Source organism: Nipponia nippon, unplaced genomic scaffold (genome assembly GCF_047370975.1).
Source record: "Nipponia nippon isolate SJK-2023a ecotype South Korea unplaced genomic scaffold, ASM4737097v1 scaffold_1, whole genome shotgun sequence".
NCBI classification, from domain to species: Eukaryota; Metazoa; Chordata; class Aves; order Pelecaniformes; family Threskiornithidae; genus Nipponia; species Nipponia nippon.
Window position 1 is genome coordinate 107039948 of NW_028262290.1, and position 15443 is coordinate 107055390.

At 42.7% G+C, this 15443-nt stretch overlaps 1 protein-coding gene across 2 annotated transcripts in view; it reads right to left on the reverse strand.

Moving 5' to 3' along the window:
- CNTNAP2 (contactin associated protein 2) overlaps positions 1-15443 on the reverse strand; it is a 1210705-nt gene that overhangs the window by 27046 nt on the left and 1168216 nt on the right. For both annotated transcript variants that reach the window (XM_087766336.1, XM_087766327.1), the window contains one exon: positions 1347-1577. In XM_087766336.1, coding sequence (XP_087622462.1) covers positions 1347-1577 — 231 coding nt within the window. The remainder of the gene's footprint in view (positions 1-1346; positions 1578-15443) is intronic.

The window sequence follows — 15443 nt, forward strand, 5'->3', positions numbered from 1 at the left end:
GAAATGTGCTTTTATAGCAAGAGGAGCATAGAATATAACCTTCAGGTACAAACTGACCTAGTAATTTCAGAGAAGAAAGAGACTACTAATTTGTGACGAAAAAATTCAAGTAGGAGATTGCATGTTATAAACAGGGAAGAGACGTACTAAAACCTTACAATGGCATGGCAGCAAGGAGGGACTGACAGGTTTTAGATCATGATACTGCTTGTATCAATGTTTGGGACCTTCAGCTCTGGAATATCTGCCTCTCCTTACAAGTATCTGCCCTATTTCTCTACTGAAGAAGAGCTGAAAGGAAATGCTGCATGGAGTTTCTTGACATTGCAAGAAAAAAAAAGAAATCCAAAACCCAAAGGTATGACCTTGGCACATACTTCTAAGACAGACATATATACCTGTCCCCTCTCATATAAAAACTGGCAGATGGATGCATCCTCAAACACAATAGGCAAAGACTAATCAGTATCAAAACCATTATGCACACAACTTTTCCTCTAGCATTTTAATTTTATACCACTGTAAAGCCATCAGCTTTGCCAGGACAGGTTGTAATTTACACTGCTACAAGTGAAATCAGAATGAGGACAAAATACAAGAGAGCGGTCAATGTACACCTGACCCTACAAATTTAAAGGGAACAGATTTTTTTTTTTTTTTTAAAGTATTTACCTGACACTCAAGAAGCAAGAGAGAAAAAAACCTCTAAAGTTAGGCACAACGTATACTTTCAAAGACTGTCAGTCACAAAACAGGATGAGATTGCTGGGATCAGCAAATTGTTTTGGCTTTCCAGCATTTTCAGCCTGAGATGAATGCCATCATGACTAATGGGATTTCCCATTAAACATGGCCTAAGGAAATCAGACATTTCAGAAAACAAATCAGCACTTTATATAAATATATTGATGCCTAAAATTAGATTTACTTTTTTTGTATGAAGCTGACTACAATATACTCACTTATTAGGAATACAGCTTAAGAAATGCTACTTTACCTTATTTATCTGTACTTGCAACCTTTGGCTGACTATGTACCCAATACTACAGAGAAAGTGCTATCACAGCAGCTAGGTCAAAACTGAGCATTCAAACAGTGTTAGACTTATGGAAAAGAAAAATAAAGCAGAATATTAAAGAAAAGGTAAAGAAAATATCCTGTAACCGCATTTAGAAGTGATGGCAAATCTCTTGTCATTCCAGCTTTGCGTTTCCTACCGTGATTATAGTGCTACAGTCATCTATCAATCACACCCATTCAGTTTTGGTTTCTCTTACAGAGGAAGATGGACGTAATTCTTCTCTGAACTGCTCCACTGAGCTAATGCGGCATGAACCCCAGCTTACCTGAGTCTAAGTGCCACGGGTCGGTAGCGGCCGACATTGGTGGGATGGTGAGTGGAGATGCTCCGCAGTTGGATTCCACCAGTTCTCCTTGGATGTGGACGTGAGAGGAGGCGTTGGTAGGTCTCAGAGCTGCTTTGAGTGGAGCAATCTGGTTGAACTGTACTCTCGATAGGCAGCCAGTGAATCCTGGGGTGTTGTATTTATATATATCTTGGTCAATCTTCCCAATTTCTACAGGAAATTAAGGAGGGGAAAAAAAATAAATTAATCAAAACAATTCATTGCTTTGGAAAGCACGGCTGGTCTGAACACTTGATTCCCAGAGCTCAGTTCCCAGGTTCCTCTCACAGGAGACTGAGAACGTGCCAGACCCTGCCAGGTTTCTTTACATTTCATTACAGATTAAAGCTGGAAACCTTCAGGCCTTGATGTGACTCGGTTTCACTGCTATGCTATCATTAAAATGAAAGGCTGGATGTGAAGGAGTCATCAGAGAACAAAAGACCAGGAAAAAAAATCTTTTCCCCAAGAAGAGGTGGCGAAAGAGAAGGTAGAGGGACAGTCATCGCCAGGGTCTCTCCTCCCAGCTGAAGCTGCTGCTGTGAGAGATGCCCCTTCCTTCACCCTGGCCCATCACCCTCTAGCCCCTCTCCGTGGGCTGGGACCATTCCTGTTCACTCCTGTTCCCCTTCTGTCTCCTCGCCAGGAGACCATGTCTCCCTTCACCCGGTGACTAAGCATCCCTTTGCCAGGGGACCAAGGATCCCTTCGGCCCGAGATGGAAAACCGCCCCTCTCTGGCCTCCTTCCTTCCCCCGCAGCGGTGAGAGGTGGCAGGAGCCCGTCCACCCCTGCTGCAGGCTGAGGAGCACCATGCATGCTCCTGCGCTTCCGCAACCGGGCCTACGTCGGCTGAGAGCCCGCCGCAAGGCCATTTTACACCTCGCTGCTGTGGGCTGATAGGCAAACCGGCAGCTGGCATCCATGAGCAGAGCACAGGGCTCCGCCGTTGCCCTCTAAAACAGCCGCTGTCCCTCAAGTAGCTTTCTCCCTTCTAAAGCACCAGTTAAAATGATCCCAAAATGGTAGCCGTAAAATGCAGCAGATGCCCTTACTACCCAGGAACCTGCAGGCCGCTCACAGCTGTTTTAATTCTGCCAGGACCTGTTGCAACAGCCTGAGTCACAACCGAAACGAAACCAGAACTCTGTCAGCTGGCTGTGTTAGGGGGGGTATTAACATTTCAAAGCCTGACCGCGGTGTCTAATACAATATTTACATGCCAGTGAGGAATCTGGCTTCCTTTCTTCTATGGTAGCACAGAGTGAAGGAAAAGGACACACGGCAGGATCACGTTTGTGCTGTACCAGGGAGTATTGCTCCGTAGGCACTGAGACACTTCAAACTGCCTTTCCCTGGGTTGGCAGGGACAGGAGTTAACATTTGGCCTTTGAAGTCAGTGGAAAAAGTCGTACTGAGCTGAGCAAAGCAAGATGGCATCTCAGGGACAGAGAACAGGGAGCAACCCCAGGTTGTTTGAAGGCAACCTTTTCAGATAGGAACAATGATAAGGCTTTGAAAAATGGTGTTTCTGGAAAAAAAAAAAAAGAGATCTGTAAATCACAAGATTGTGTCATAAAAAAGAAAGAAAAGAAAACAGGTGGGACAGAGAGGGTTCTCCTGAGAGGTGTGAGGACAAAGTGGGAAAGAGTTTTATTGTAAGAGTTTGGGGAAGAGCAGGGAACCAAAGCACATCCGAGTTTGAGTTTTGCTGAAAAAAAAACCCAAATCAGAATTATCAGAAAATGCATTATTAACCTTTTGGATTAGTCTGTGTTCAGTTCTAACCAAACCAGGATCAATTATATGAGGTCTGAGCTGCTGACTGTGCTCCCTAAAAACTACCACGACACATATGTCAGTGCTATTCGTAAGAGTACTGAGGGTTTTGCATTAGGGATACGTATGAGGAGTTTCAAGGCTACTAACCAGGCAGGGCATTTCAAGTACGCTTCATTTTTTGGGTTTATGTGTTAACATGAAGTGGGGGTGGAAACTGGACAAATCTTGAGCACGATTAAAACAACTTCTTGGGTTTTCACAGAGAACTAAGCTGTACCTTTTCTGTCTTTGCAACCATATTAGAATGATAAACATACAACATTTAAGTGTCCCTCCCCAGCTAGCATAAGGACAGAAAAGGAAGATGCATAATCTGAAAATTACTTGCATTAGATCCTTCTGTGATCCACTGTACAAGAATGGATTTTCTATTCCCCCCCATTCTCCCTTTTCTTCCACGTTTGAGAGCATCCTTTCTCTGCTAGTGCTTATCCATCCTGTATCAATATTACAGCCACATTTCACAAGCTGGCAGTGAGCAGCGATTGTCACCTGTGACAAAGTGGAAACATGCTCAGGACTCAGCTAGAGACTGGCTTAAATGCTTTAAAATAATTGCATTAGTCATATGGGTCTTTCATCCAGCTCTCCTTTAAAAAAGTAGCTTGACCAAACAGTTAGCATCATCTCCTGCAAAAATTTGATAATAAGTAAAAAAACTCACACATGCATGCACACTTTCCACAGTTAGTAGAAAAGCTGTATGAAAGCCAGAGGTCATGCATTTGAATGCTACTTGGAGACCATATAACTCGGACAAGGTTCCTATCTGACCACAATATTCATTGTCTCTTACTTCAATAAAATATTCATGGTATATTCAGCAAACAGCTGCAATTTAGAGTAATCCTTATAATCTAAGGAACAATTAGAAGACCATATTTCTCTTTAAACACTGCAACCACTGTCAATAACAGACTAGTGATTACCTTTTATTCACATTTTTATATATTCTGTGGTACTTCATGCAGCAATGCTAATAGCCTCCCACTCACAATCCTGAATGACAAGAACAAAAATCTGTGAATACGATTGTGCTACTTTAGCAGCTTCAGCACCATTCTTCTCTAACTCTGTGAATAATAAGTGATGGATACTAGATCCTGAAAGAATTAAGGAAAAAAAAATCAAAAAACCCTAAAAAGGCACCTTGCTGAAGACCTGCATTTTTGTTTAAAACTTTCCACAAATGATGGTTGTGCAAGTCACCTCATGCAAATTTACCACCAGCTCACATCACATCAGTGCTAAAACAAGATGGATTGACTTCTTCGACTGTGAACATGTTCCTTCCCGTGCGCGTCCCATGGGGCTCAGCACACCAATACTCTCTGATGTTAGGCCATTATACTTTGCCTCCCTGTGTATTTGAGCCTGCTATAAACCAATCCCTGGAGAGTGTAATGATTATATAATGAAATATGCCTTTGTTATCATGACTAAAATTCAATTTTCTCCCTATAACAAAGAGGGAAGAAAAAGAAAAGATGACGACAATCACATTATTTAAAAAAGGGAAATGTACAATGCAACTACTTTGCATTGTTCTAATTTCCAGCACATAAGCTAGTGCAAAGTCATATAAATATTATAGTATATAGTATTATCATTACCTAATAGCAACATTAGTATTATTGCTTTCAGATCTGATGCAGCAATCTTCTGCTGGCACCCTACCCACAAGCATTTCTGTAATGAAAGACTTCCAAAAATACCACTTAAAGGCCTTTTTTAACTTCAGCTGATTTTAACCATTTGCTCCCTTGACCACATAACCTGCTGACTTGAGATGAAGACCATGATTACAAGACAGAGACCATTCAGGCAAACCCATTCTAGCACAGACGCACTGCAGTACACAAATCCTTAACACTGAACATTCACACAATAACTATGCAACTACCTACCCAGATTACTTAAACATTTTAAAAATGTATATAACTAGCACACAGTATACTAAGAAACTCAGAGATGTTGCCTCATGTCTTGTGTCTTATCATTCACTGAAGATATACTTAACATCAAGTATTTGTTATTTATGTTTTGTTATTTCTTTAACAGTAAAAAGATATAAGAATTTAATCCTCAGTTACTCATTTTGATTTGAGGGCTTATTTCCCTTGGCTGTGGCAGAAACATGCCACACAGTGATGAAAATAAGACCATTTCTCTATTGAAAATTATGTGCTACTACTGAAGAAGCTCTTTTCCACCTAGGTGAAAAGATGTAAAGAATATCTATTTTAAAGCATGACACAAGGCACCATTAATGAGTACCCAACAAGTTGAAATTCATTACTCTATGAATCTAGAAGAAAACAAGCAAAAAAAAAATTGTATAGAGGAAAATTTGTGGCTGGATCTGTGCATAAGTAACAAATGTATAAGTAGCACATCACGATACTAAATCAGTGTAATTAGGTTATCTGTTTTTTAAGCCTTTTTGCCCTTACTACATTATCCGTAGATAATGTAGATGTGGCTTCTGCCTAGGCACTATTACAAGACAAATAAATAAACAGTTTGGTTCAGATTATTACCAAAGTTGACCTAGTTAGCATGCATCTGATGAGCTACTTGTAGAAGCAGACACATTGCCAAATACAGTTTTTATCTTCTGTTTCTCTCCCTTCTCTATTTTCCATATCTACCAGTAAAAGAATTAGAGTAGCTCAAAGGGCCATGGCGCTTCTAATAGCACAAAAGGTTACTTCACTGCTGGAGAGGTCCAGCTCCGCTTAATTCTACCATTTATTTTTTATACATTCTTGTATCACTTAGACTAGAGAAAAACGACAGCCTGATTTAGCAGGAAAAAAAAAAAAAGATATGTTTGGTCCCACAGCCCTGAGCAGGTTTTTGATAGACAAAACAGAAACGCTTTCGATTTATGTAAAGTTCCCCATGTGAGGATCCTAGAATGACTCACACGTACACATGGCTCTGCAGCACAAAGCTATACAATCCAGCACAGCACTGTGCCATACCAGTACAGACATGTGGAAAGACGGCCGTGGACTGCGTTACACACTGGAAAGAGGGAGAGGAGAGGGAGTCAGCCATGAGGGAAGAGGGAAACACTCCCACTGTAAATCTTTGTAAACCCACAAAAACTGTTTTTATTAAACATCCGTGCTGAATAGCTTTGCTGAATAGCTTTTCTATTCTAGCTGATCTGTACATTTTTTTTCTTTATAGGACTCCGAAATGCAGATCAATACAGAAAGTTATAATAAATTCTGAATCTTGCACAGTGTTCAATACATACAGAGAGGATCAAGGCATCTATTTATTGTGAATTATGTTCCATTAGGAAGGAAATGTAACAGAACTTGAAGTACAGTTTGTGGGTATGTACAACAATGTATGTAATAAATATCCTGTTATGAATTCTCTTGGAGTTTTCCAGTGATGCCCTTCAAAGTAGAAATAAGGCATAGCTAAGGGTACTTCTAGCACAGCATGGCTCTCAGTAAATGTTATAGCCATCTAGCTCTTCTTTTCTCTTTGACAGTGGGAAAGCTCTGCCCGAAGTAGCTCATAGCAGGGCAGGGAGAAGAAAGGCACTATACACTGGAGTGAGTTTGGTTGTGACAGAAGATCCCTTTTAAACAAAGGAAAGTCTTAGCAGCACAACCAAAGCCCTCTCAGTTCAATTTACTACAGACTATTTCTTACACAATTTACACAAGACATCATTTAAGTTTTGCTTTGAAAATGGTGAAAAATCCAGCTGTTTGTATTTAGGACAATGACATATTTATATGTTCCCATTTACACCCAGAAATACAACAGCTTAATGATTCTGGAAAGAGAGTAGCCCTTTCAGTATGGGAGAAGTCCAGCTTTGCCACAAGGCGGTATTTCTGGCTGAACTGCCAGGATGCTCTGCTATTTCACTTAAGATTAAGCATCCACTCAGTGGGTAGATAGAAGGTAATCCATTATAAATCTCCATAACCCATCAGCTAGCTCTACTAAATTGAACCTAAATTATCTCTATATAATATTTTAATAGACTGCACAGGTGAATTCACCGATTCAATTAAATGAACCACTAATTGCTTTTGGGTCAACCTTAGCAATAGATTTTTCTCTTCGAAATAAAGCACCACGTGCTCTCTTGTCCCCTGTACTCAGAAAGATATCTCATTACATTACCCACTGCTCGAAGAGCAGCCCAATTGGCATCTTAAGCATCTCTCTGTTACTGCATCAGGCTCCACATAATAGAAAGCAGTTTAAACTCCACTGAAAGGAAGGTATTGATTTCAAGAAGTCACAGTCCACTGAAATTACCACAGCACTTTCTCTTATTTACAGTTATTTGATGCCTAGATGAGCAGTTCAATGCAACATCGAACCCTGGCACATGCCAATACTTGAGGACTGGTGCAGAGTAAAAAAACTGAGAGAGTAAATAAATTAGCTTTAATCACATACAGTACACAGTCATAGGGAGAACCTATCTGGGGTGGCAAATACCTGCTAGACGAAAGCCACAGGGCTAAAAAGTCCATGTCAGGAGCAACTACTATACACCCAAAAGGGGGATAACACCAGCTGAAGGGAAAATTATGTTCTGACACATCACCTGGGTCTTCTGATGAACATCCTCCAGTATTGAAGAACAAGCACCTGTTTCTTTACTGGCTGTTCCTATCTTCTCTGTCCTAAAATCAGCAATTTCTATGAAAAAGCATACTAATACCACTTAACTGTGTAGGCACCACATGTGGTATCAGATATGCTAAACACCCGCAGTACAAAGCAAAGAAGCTAAACTCCCAGAACGACGTTTAATGAGCTGTAGTTAGTGTAAAACTGCAAGGCATGTATGGGCCCTGAACTAAGCTACAGTGAAGACCTTCCACAGCCCTCAAACTTCCCTGGCTTTTAATTTCAGTCTCTGAATTAAAATTCAGTAAGTGGTACAAACCGAGTATAAACAACAGGAGCTTTATTTTGTCCATTACTCAAAACTGAGCTAGTGCATACTGCTCTCTGGATACAGGTACCAGTGAAACGAGATGCTCACTTATGAAGAACTTGTTACAGGGGTGCTGGGGGTAGCGAAGGGGTGAGTGGCCTCCGAGAATGGGGACCTGAGCTTCACAGGACCCAAGTGCAAATGATTGCCGACTGCTCTTCATGCAAAAATTCAAATCCCATGTAGCAGACACGCCTTTTTCAGTCCACAGGTCTGCAAGGGCCAGGTGGTATCCGGATGCCTCCCCACATGTCCCTTTCCCATCGGGCTAATATGCTTATGCTGCCCAGGGGCCTGCAGGGATGGAGTAAATGTAGCGAGAAGCTGCGGGGTGGCCTCCAGCCCCCACGGGGCTGGGACAGCCGTCCTGTCACCCCCTCTTCTGGCACATGTTGCGAGAGACTCACTGTCCCCTTCGCCCTGGACCCCTGATCAGATCCCTAAGTCAGATGCCTTCAGACATGCCTACACCTGATTGCTTTCCAGAGCCTTCAGGTACTGCCCGCAGTATGGCCCCATCCTGTGACGTGGTCCTTCCATGGCTATTTTAACTTTTTCTTTGTAACTTTAGGTTACATATTGTAACTGTTCCAGTTTTCTTTTATAAGAAATTATAGCTTGTATGGAATAATTTTGTTTAGACAGTTTATGTCTAGACTGATAAACTCACTGACCACCCACAGAAACACAGAGAAGATGCTATTTGTGGTGTATGAAGCACTGTGCCAGAAACCGAAGGAAATAACATTAACCCAGCAGTGCCAACGGGTAGTGTTGCACAGCAAACACATGGTGCTTTCATTTGCTGTCTTACACTTAAGAAATGGCCTTATCCACGGTGCAAACAAGAGAAAAATTACTTATGAAGACCGTAACAGCTCAGCCCGTGTTTCAGTTGCAGCAGCAGCTTTATCAGCGTGGCTGAAACAAAGACCATTTCTTTATGAAACATTCCCAACACTTTCCGCACAAGCTGGAAATGATCGAACCAGGTGAAAAACACACAGGATTAGAGAACCTTAGCCGGCTTGGAAGCTGTGCCGTGGCCCTGGAGCGCTTCCAAAACCCAGTCCCTGGCAGAGGAGTTACGGCTTTCGGGTCACGCTGTAATGGAGCCAGTAAATCACCGATGTGAAATGCACTCCTATCAGAGTCCCATTATTGCAGAAATAATAAAGACTAGTGCTGGACTGCAGCTCTCAGTCAAAAAAGGCACTGTGAAGAATGCTATGAAATGGAGATGTTATTTGACAGCAGCCTGGTTTCACATTGCCACAAATGAAGAGGGTTTGAGAACAACAAGTTGGATTTTTTTTTCTGCTCTTCTGTACTGATGGTATAGTTTCTGAATGTTTCAAGAGTTCATATCAGATGTATGATTTCCCGGAATTTTCCATTCTAAAATTTCACGTGTAGCCAACAACAGCTATTATTCAGGAATTCACACTCCATTTTAATGAAAAGGGAATTAACTGATGCTGTAAGGTTCTTAGTAATTGCATTATAAAACCCACAAAACTAAGGCCAACAGTAAAAGTGAACATCAGTCTTTCAAGGAAACAAGTATTTTCTTCACATTTTGCTACTGACTCACTGTATAACCTTGAGTGAGTCACTTCAGATATTCACATAAAACTCTCCCCCTCCCTCTTAGTAGGACATAGAGAATTCCCCCTACCCTCCAGTTGGGATCTGTCTCACTTGAGATGTTTTGAGATCTAAGTAAAAAAGGTATGGGCATTGTTTCTAAATATGAGAATAAAATGAAGTATTTTTTTTTTAAAAAAAACACCACAAACTTCTCATGACTTTGGGAAGGTCACAAATGGAGGCACAGATGGTATGGCACATTTCCATTGATAAAAAAGAAAGCTCTCCCTAGGGTAATGTAACAATGTAAAATCAGGGAAAAAGAAAAGAAATACCAAGTTTCTATAGACCCTTTTTTGCCAAGGAACGATACCCAGCATGCACCCATCCACTGGAAGTCTTGATTTTGGCAGAAGTCTTCAAACGTTCCTACTCAAGAGCCGTCTCGGAGAAGTGTTCAGCTAGGGGCAGAACCTCAATGGGAGCAAACAGTCAGCTCTGTGCCAGTGGGATCAAAACTCCCATGGGTTTTGGGGGAAGAGAGACCTCTCCGTGCATTATCCTTTATAACCAACTGTGAGCAGTAATACAGTCATTTCATAAATTTGTGTAGCATTTTATTTCTCCTCTAGATGACTAATCATTCTCCCTGGGTACCAGAGGCAAAACGCTCAGCCTGTTGTTTAAAGCAGGAATCCCAAACGTAGGGAGAGCTAAAAAGAAAGGCCATCTGCCTAGACAATAGCCCGAGCTGACAGAAGAGGACACTGATATTGTTCAGTCAGGCTGTACCGTACCTTGACTGCAAAACCTCCTGAGGGCTAATGGAAATCTTTTGATTGAGCAGCAAAGTGCTCAGCACACACTGATGTAACCAAAGCTGCATAAGAAGTATCTGACAGTTAGCTTCAAGAACAATTTTTTTTTTCTACCCCATCCTCTATCCTCTTCACATGATGCAAAAGCAATGAGATTATGGGTTGAGGGCAGCAGAAGGAGAGACACCACCAGGTGTTTCATTCACAACAAAGAATTAAATGTTTCATCTACTTTTTGTCTGCAGGCAGGCTCTAAACAGAGTGAGAGGAAGTGGATGACGGGGGAGGAGAAGAAATGATATAGCTGCAATTTCTTTAAAAAACCCAAACAAACCACAAATCTAAACGACTGACAAAATAACTAAGTAATTTTATCATCTTCAATATCACTATGAAAAAATAAAAGTTGTCATCACCGACAAAACATCCTCAGAATTAGCTGGGACACTGTATTTCAGCAGGATTTATAAGCCCATTCTAATTTATGCTCATGATAAATAACCTTCACAGCATCTTTCATAACCCTTAGAGAAGGATGTAAAACACATACTTAGAGGTAGCATTACTATGCAAAAGACATATGCGGTTTCATTCATATGGTTTGCCTAAATGTGCTTTTATGTCTTATGGAAGCTGGCTGCAACATAACTCAGCAAATGCTTTTCAGGCCAGAAAATAAATAAACAAACAAATAAATAATCAAATAAGACTCTTGAAGCCTGTAGACAAATGTAATATGTCTTGGCCAAACTCCAATGCATTTAGTTATATTGTGCTTCTGTTAAAACTATATTAAAATAATATAATTTCAGCCTGATTATTACTTTGTGGTTTCACAGGTACCCTTCTATGACTATCTGCAAATGTCCTCATACTACGTTTGCGTTCTGTATCACCAGCCTCAAATATATTAATAAAAGCGCAGTCTCATCAAAGAGTGGGTAGGCTGAAATTCCCTCTCTTGCCTCCCGTCTCCCTCCTCCCTTGCTTACCTGACTGGATCACTTGGAGATGGTGAAAAAGCTAGAATAACCATTTGAAGAAGATTCATGGTATGCAGCTAAAACTGGAAAATGATTTTTCAGTAAGATATTATTTTTATTCATATACCATGTATGCCTTATATGAACCACCTGTCTTCTTAAAAGGTTGTTTGGGGTTTTTTTTGTTTGTTTGTTTGTTTAATTGAAATGGTAAGGATCTGCAATCTGTTTGTTAAGAAACCACTTTTAGGGATGTTAATATCACAAAGATAAAACTTCTTCATCAGTCCCACATAATTTTTCTCATTTATTTAATTTAAAAGAAATCTATGGCTATTGCACCTACCTGTTGGATTTCAGTGCAACGTAATATGTAAATAAAAGTTTTTTGGGAACTGACATTTTTCAGCAGATACGCACACTGCCACATTATTAACAAGCAATGACCTTTCTAAGTAGTGGCAATTTTAATTCAGTTATCAAAAGCCTGAAAATAGAAAGCAAATGAAAAGCAGAATGCCAGCAAGGATGAGAATGCTATAACTTAGTAAGTTGTTTTTCTTCCAACATTTTCATTCTGCTTGTTTTACTTCTTCATTTGGAATTTATTTCTTCCTTGAATGAAAACATCCACTTTTTGTATAGACAATACCAACCTAGCTGTAGTACTGAAGAACACCATTTATTTTAACAATTGGAAAAATACTGTAGGACAGTGCAGGGAAAAAGAATCAATTCCATTTTATAGAAGCAATTTCTTTTATGCTTTTTTCCCCAGTATTGTATGCTTCACAATTTGAAGCTGAGCAATTGAACAGTCTCTATTACGTCTCAAAGTCAATGATGAGGTTGATCCAAGAAACGCTAAAGGCTTTTACTTCTTTTCTTTGTTACAAGTATGCATATGTGAAATACTCTTCTGTATTTCCTCTGCTGGACCATGCTTATGTGCAATAAATTCACTACTGAGAAGTATTGCTACAATGTCAAATTATCATAAAAATTTAACAGCCGCATTAGACAGATCAATGACTTATCTAGTTCATTGGTCTCTCTCCAAAAAAAAAAAAAAGGTAACTGATAGTAGACGATTCACAAGTAGCATAACAGCACAGAGCATGTAAAGCGATCCTCTCCCAGAGTACCTTTTCAGCTTCCTATCAACATGGGCTTTAAACCTTTCCGAGATGAAGGCTGCATCTTGCCTTTTATATTTAGCTACCAGCAGAACTGTCTCCCGTGAACGTGTCCAGTCTTTTCAGAAACCGTTGATGCTTCTGGCCTCCACAGCATCCCACGCCAGCGAGTTCCACTGCTGAACTGCTCACGCTGGGACAAACGACCTCCTGCAGCTCATTTTAAGGCTGCACCCTGACAAGGTAATTGAGCGTCTCAACTTCTTGTGTTGTGGAGTGCACTGCACACCTCCACCATTATAGGACTGTACTGTACCAAAATCTGGGTAGACCAACTAAATCACCTAAAAAGAGAGCTCTCAAATCTTTGGTTTAAAAGAAGCCTTCATGCACGAGTGGCAAAGCCCTGCAGAAGACCCTCTCCACCTCTAGGCAGCAGAAATCACGATTCCATAAAGAATGAAATGTAAAACCATTACACCATGATCTGGAAACCAAAACCGCTCCCTCATTCAACAAATACACTGGGGGTGAAAGAAGTAGGTGTGGTTTGATGCCAGCCAACAAATTTCACTCCATGAGAAACAGTAAGGAAGCACACTTCCTTTTCCTGTCCTGCCAAGCTCAGGTTTAATACGTATAGCTTAACCAGACCTTTACTGCTTTTCAGATCAGATGCAGAATATTACACGCCAGACATCCTCACTGTGCATATTTTTGCAATTTCTATGATTTGCTCATCCACAGTCTTATTCAGTAAGTAATGATAACAGACGTTTTGACAAAAAGACACAGAGCTGGGTGTGTGGAGGGATGATGGAAGAACAAGACCAGACAACATGCAAGGACTAACTCAGTGACTACCTTTGCATCTCATTAGATGGCATAAACTGAACACTTCTAGCTGGCCTAAATCAAACTGTGCACTACCAACATGCTTTCTCATTATTATTATTATTACATCCAAGCATGGAACAATATTCCGGAGTAGCGTCTGAGGGCACAATGCCATTTGCAGCATAATGGCTTTGTTAACAAGCTGTAGCAAGCGCTCCCACCCAAATACTGAAACGGAGCTTTGGGTGTTTCGAATCTCAAACCTAATGGATTTCTTGGGAGGGATAGGGAAACCTTTGATCAAGCAGCAATAAAAATAAATATAAAAAATATTAGAATTATAGCATCTCGTTATGCTTGCTCCAGCAGAGAAATACATTAAAACAGTACATTAAGTTAGTTCAAGATGCTATACTGACAAGAAATACTGCCATTTGCTTTTTTTCTTAAATCTTGTACTAGATTAAACAGCGTCACATCAGCTGGATCAGGAAGCAGACATGTCTAACAGGACTGCTTAGTAACTTGCTTCTTTTACAACCAGTTCGTATAAAAATAAAAAAAAAACCTTACAGGTGGGTTGCAGCATCAGCGTCAGAAGGTGACCTAAATCAGACTGCCCTTCTCCGTCCCTGTGAGCTGCCCCTCTCTCTTCCCCCCGGCCCCCCGATTAAGCCGAACCCCCCGCAGAGATAAAGCACGTAAGACAAGGTCGGGAAACCCCAGCCGGGCACCCCGGGCGCGCCGCCACACGCATCGCAGCTTTGTTCTGGCAGACGACGGAGGGTCACCTATTTCGCTAGCGCCGTCTCGTTTGCAGGCGGCGGGCAGCGGTGCTCCCCCCCGCCCCGAGCACGCCGGCGGCGGCAGGCGGGCTCCCGGCCACCCGGCACACGCTGCGGAGACCTCGTCCCTGCCGCCCGCCGCCTCGCTCCGGGCTGAGAACTGGCGCCAGCTCATCACACGAGTGCCCCAAGCCCCGCCTGGGATGTCCCGGCAGGAGCAGCCCCACGGGCTGCCGTGCCCCCCGCCTCGCAGGGCAAGCCTCCCCCCCCGGCCCCGCATCCAGGCTACCTGTCGTCTTCCCGGCCCTGCCCTCCGGGCCCTCGGGACGGGACGGGACGGGACGGGACGGGACGGCCAGCAGCCGTGGGGCAGCGGCGGCAGCGTCGCCCCGCACGGCTGGGCTGCGGTGGGGAGCGGGCGGAAAACGCGGAGCGGAGCGCAGCGGAGCTGGAGCGCAGCCTCCCCCGACCTGCCTGCCGCGGGCGGGGTGGCGGCGGAAAACACGGACTGGATCTCGCGTGGGAGTGGGCGGGGGCGGAGAGGAGCGGGGGGGCCGACGGCGGCGGCCGGTGTCTCCCCTCCGGGGCGCCGCTGCGGGGAGGCCCCGGGGGCCCCGGGGCGGCCGGAGCCCTGCCGCGCTGCTGGGCGGGAGCCCTCTGCGACAGCCGCAAGCAGCCCGCACCCCGCGGCGAGAGGGGGGAAGGCGCAGGTCCGGCTCGGCCCCTGCACTTGGCGTTTCTCGCACCGGCACCTGGGGCCGTTTTAGGCGCTGAAGGGGCATTAAAGCTTTGAAATCGTCTTTGGAGAAGACGCTGCTCGGCATGTTAATGCTGTTAAGCAGCCGTTCTCGGGGAAAAGGTAGCTGAAGGTTATTCTGGTATTTGATGAGTTTTGAAAGGTACAGTCCAAATACTTTTGCTTTTAATTTACTTGCATACAAGGGTGAGGAAAGCCAAATAAGAACCTGCATAGGATGGTCTTAAAAAGTTAAAATTACTGAGACGACTTCACTTGCTCAGTTTGAAGATGAAACAACGGAGACTCAGCAGCCTGTCT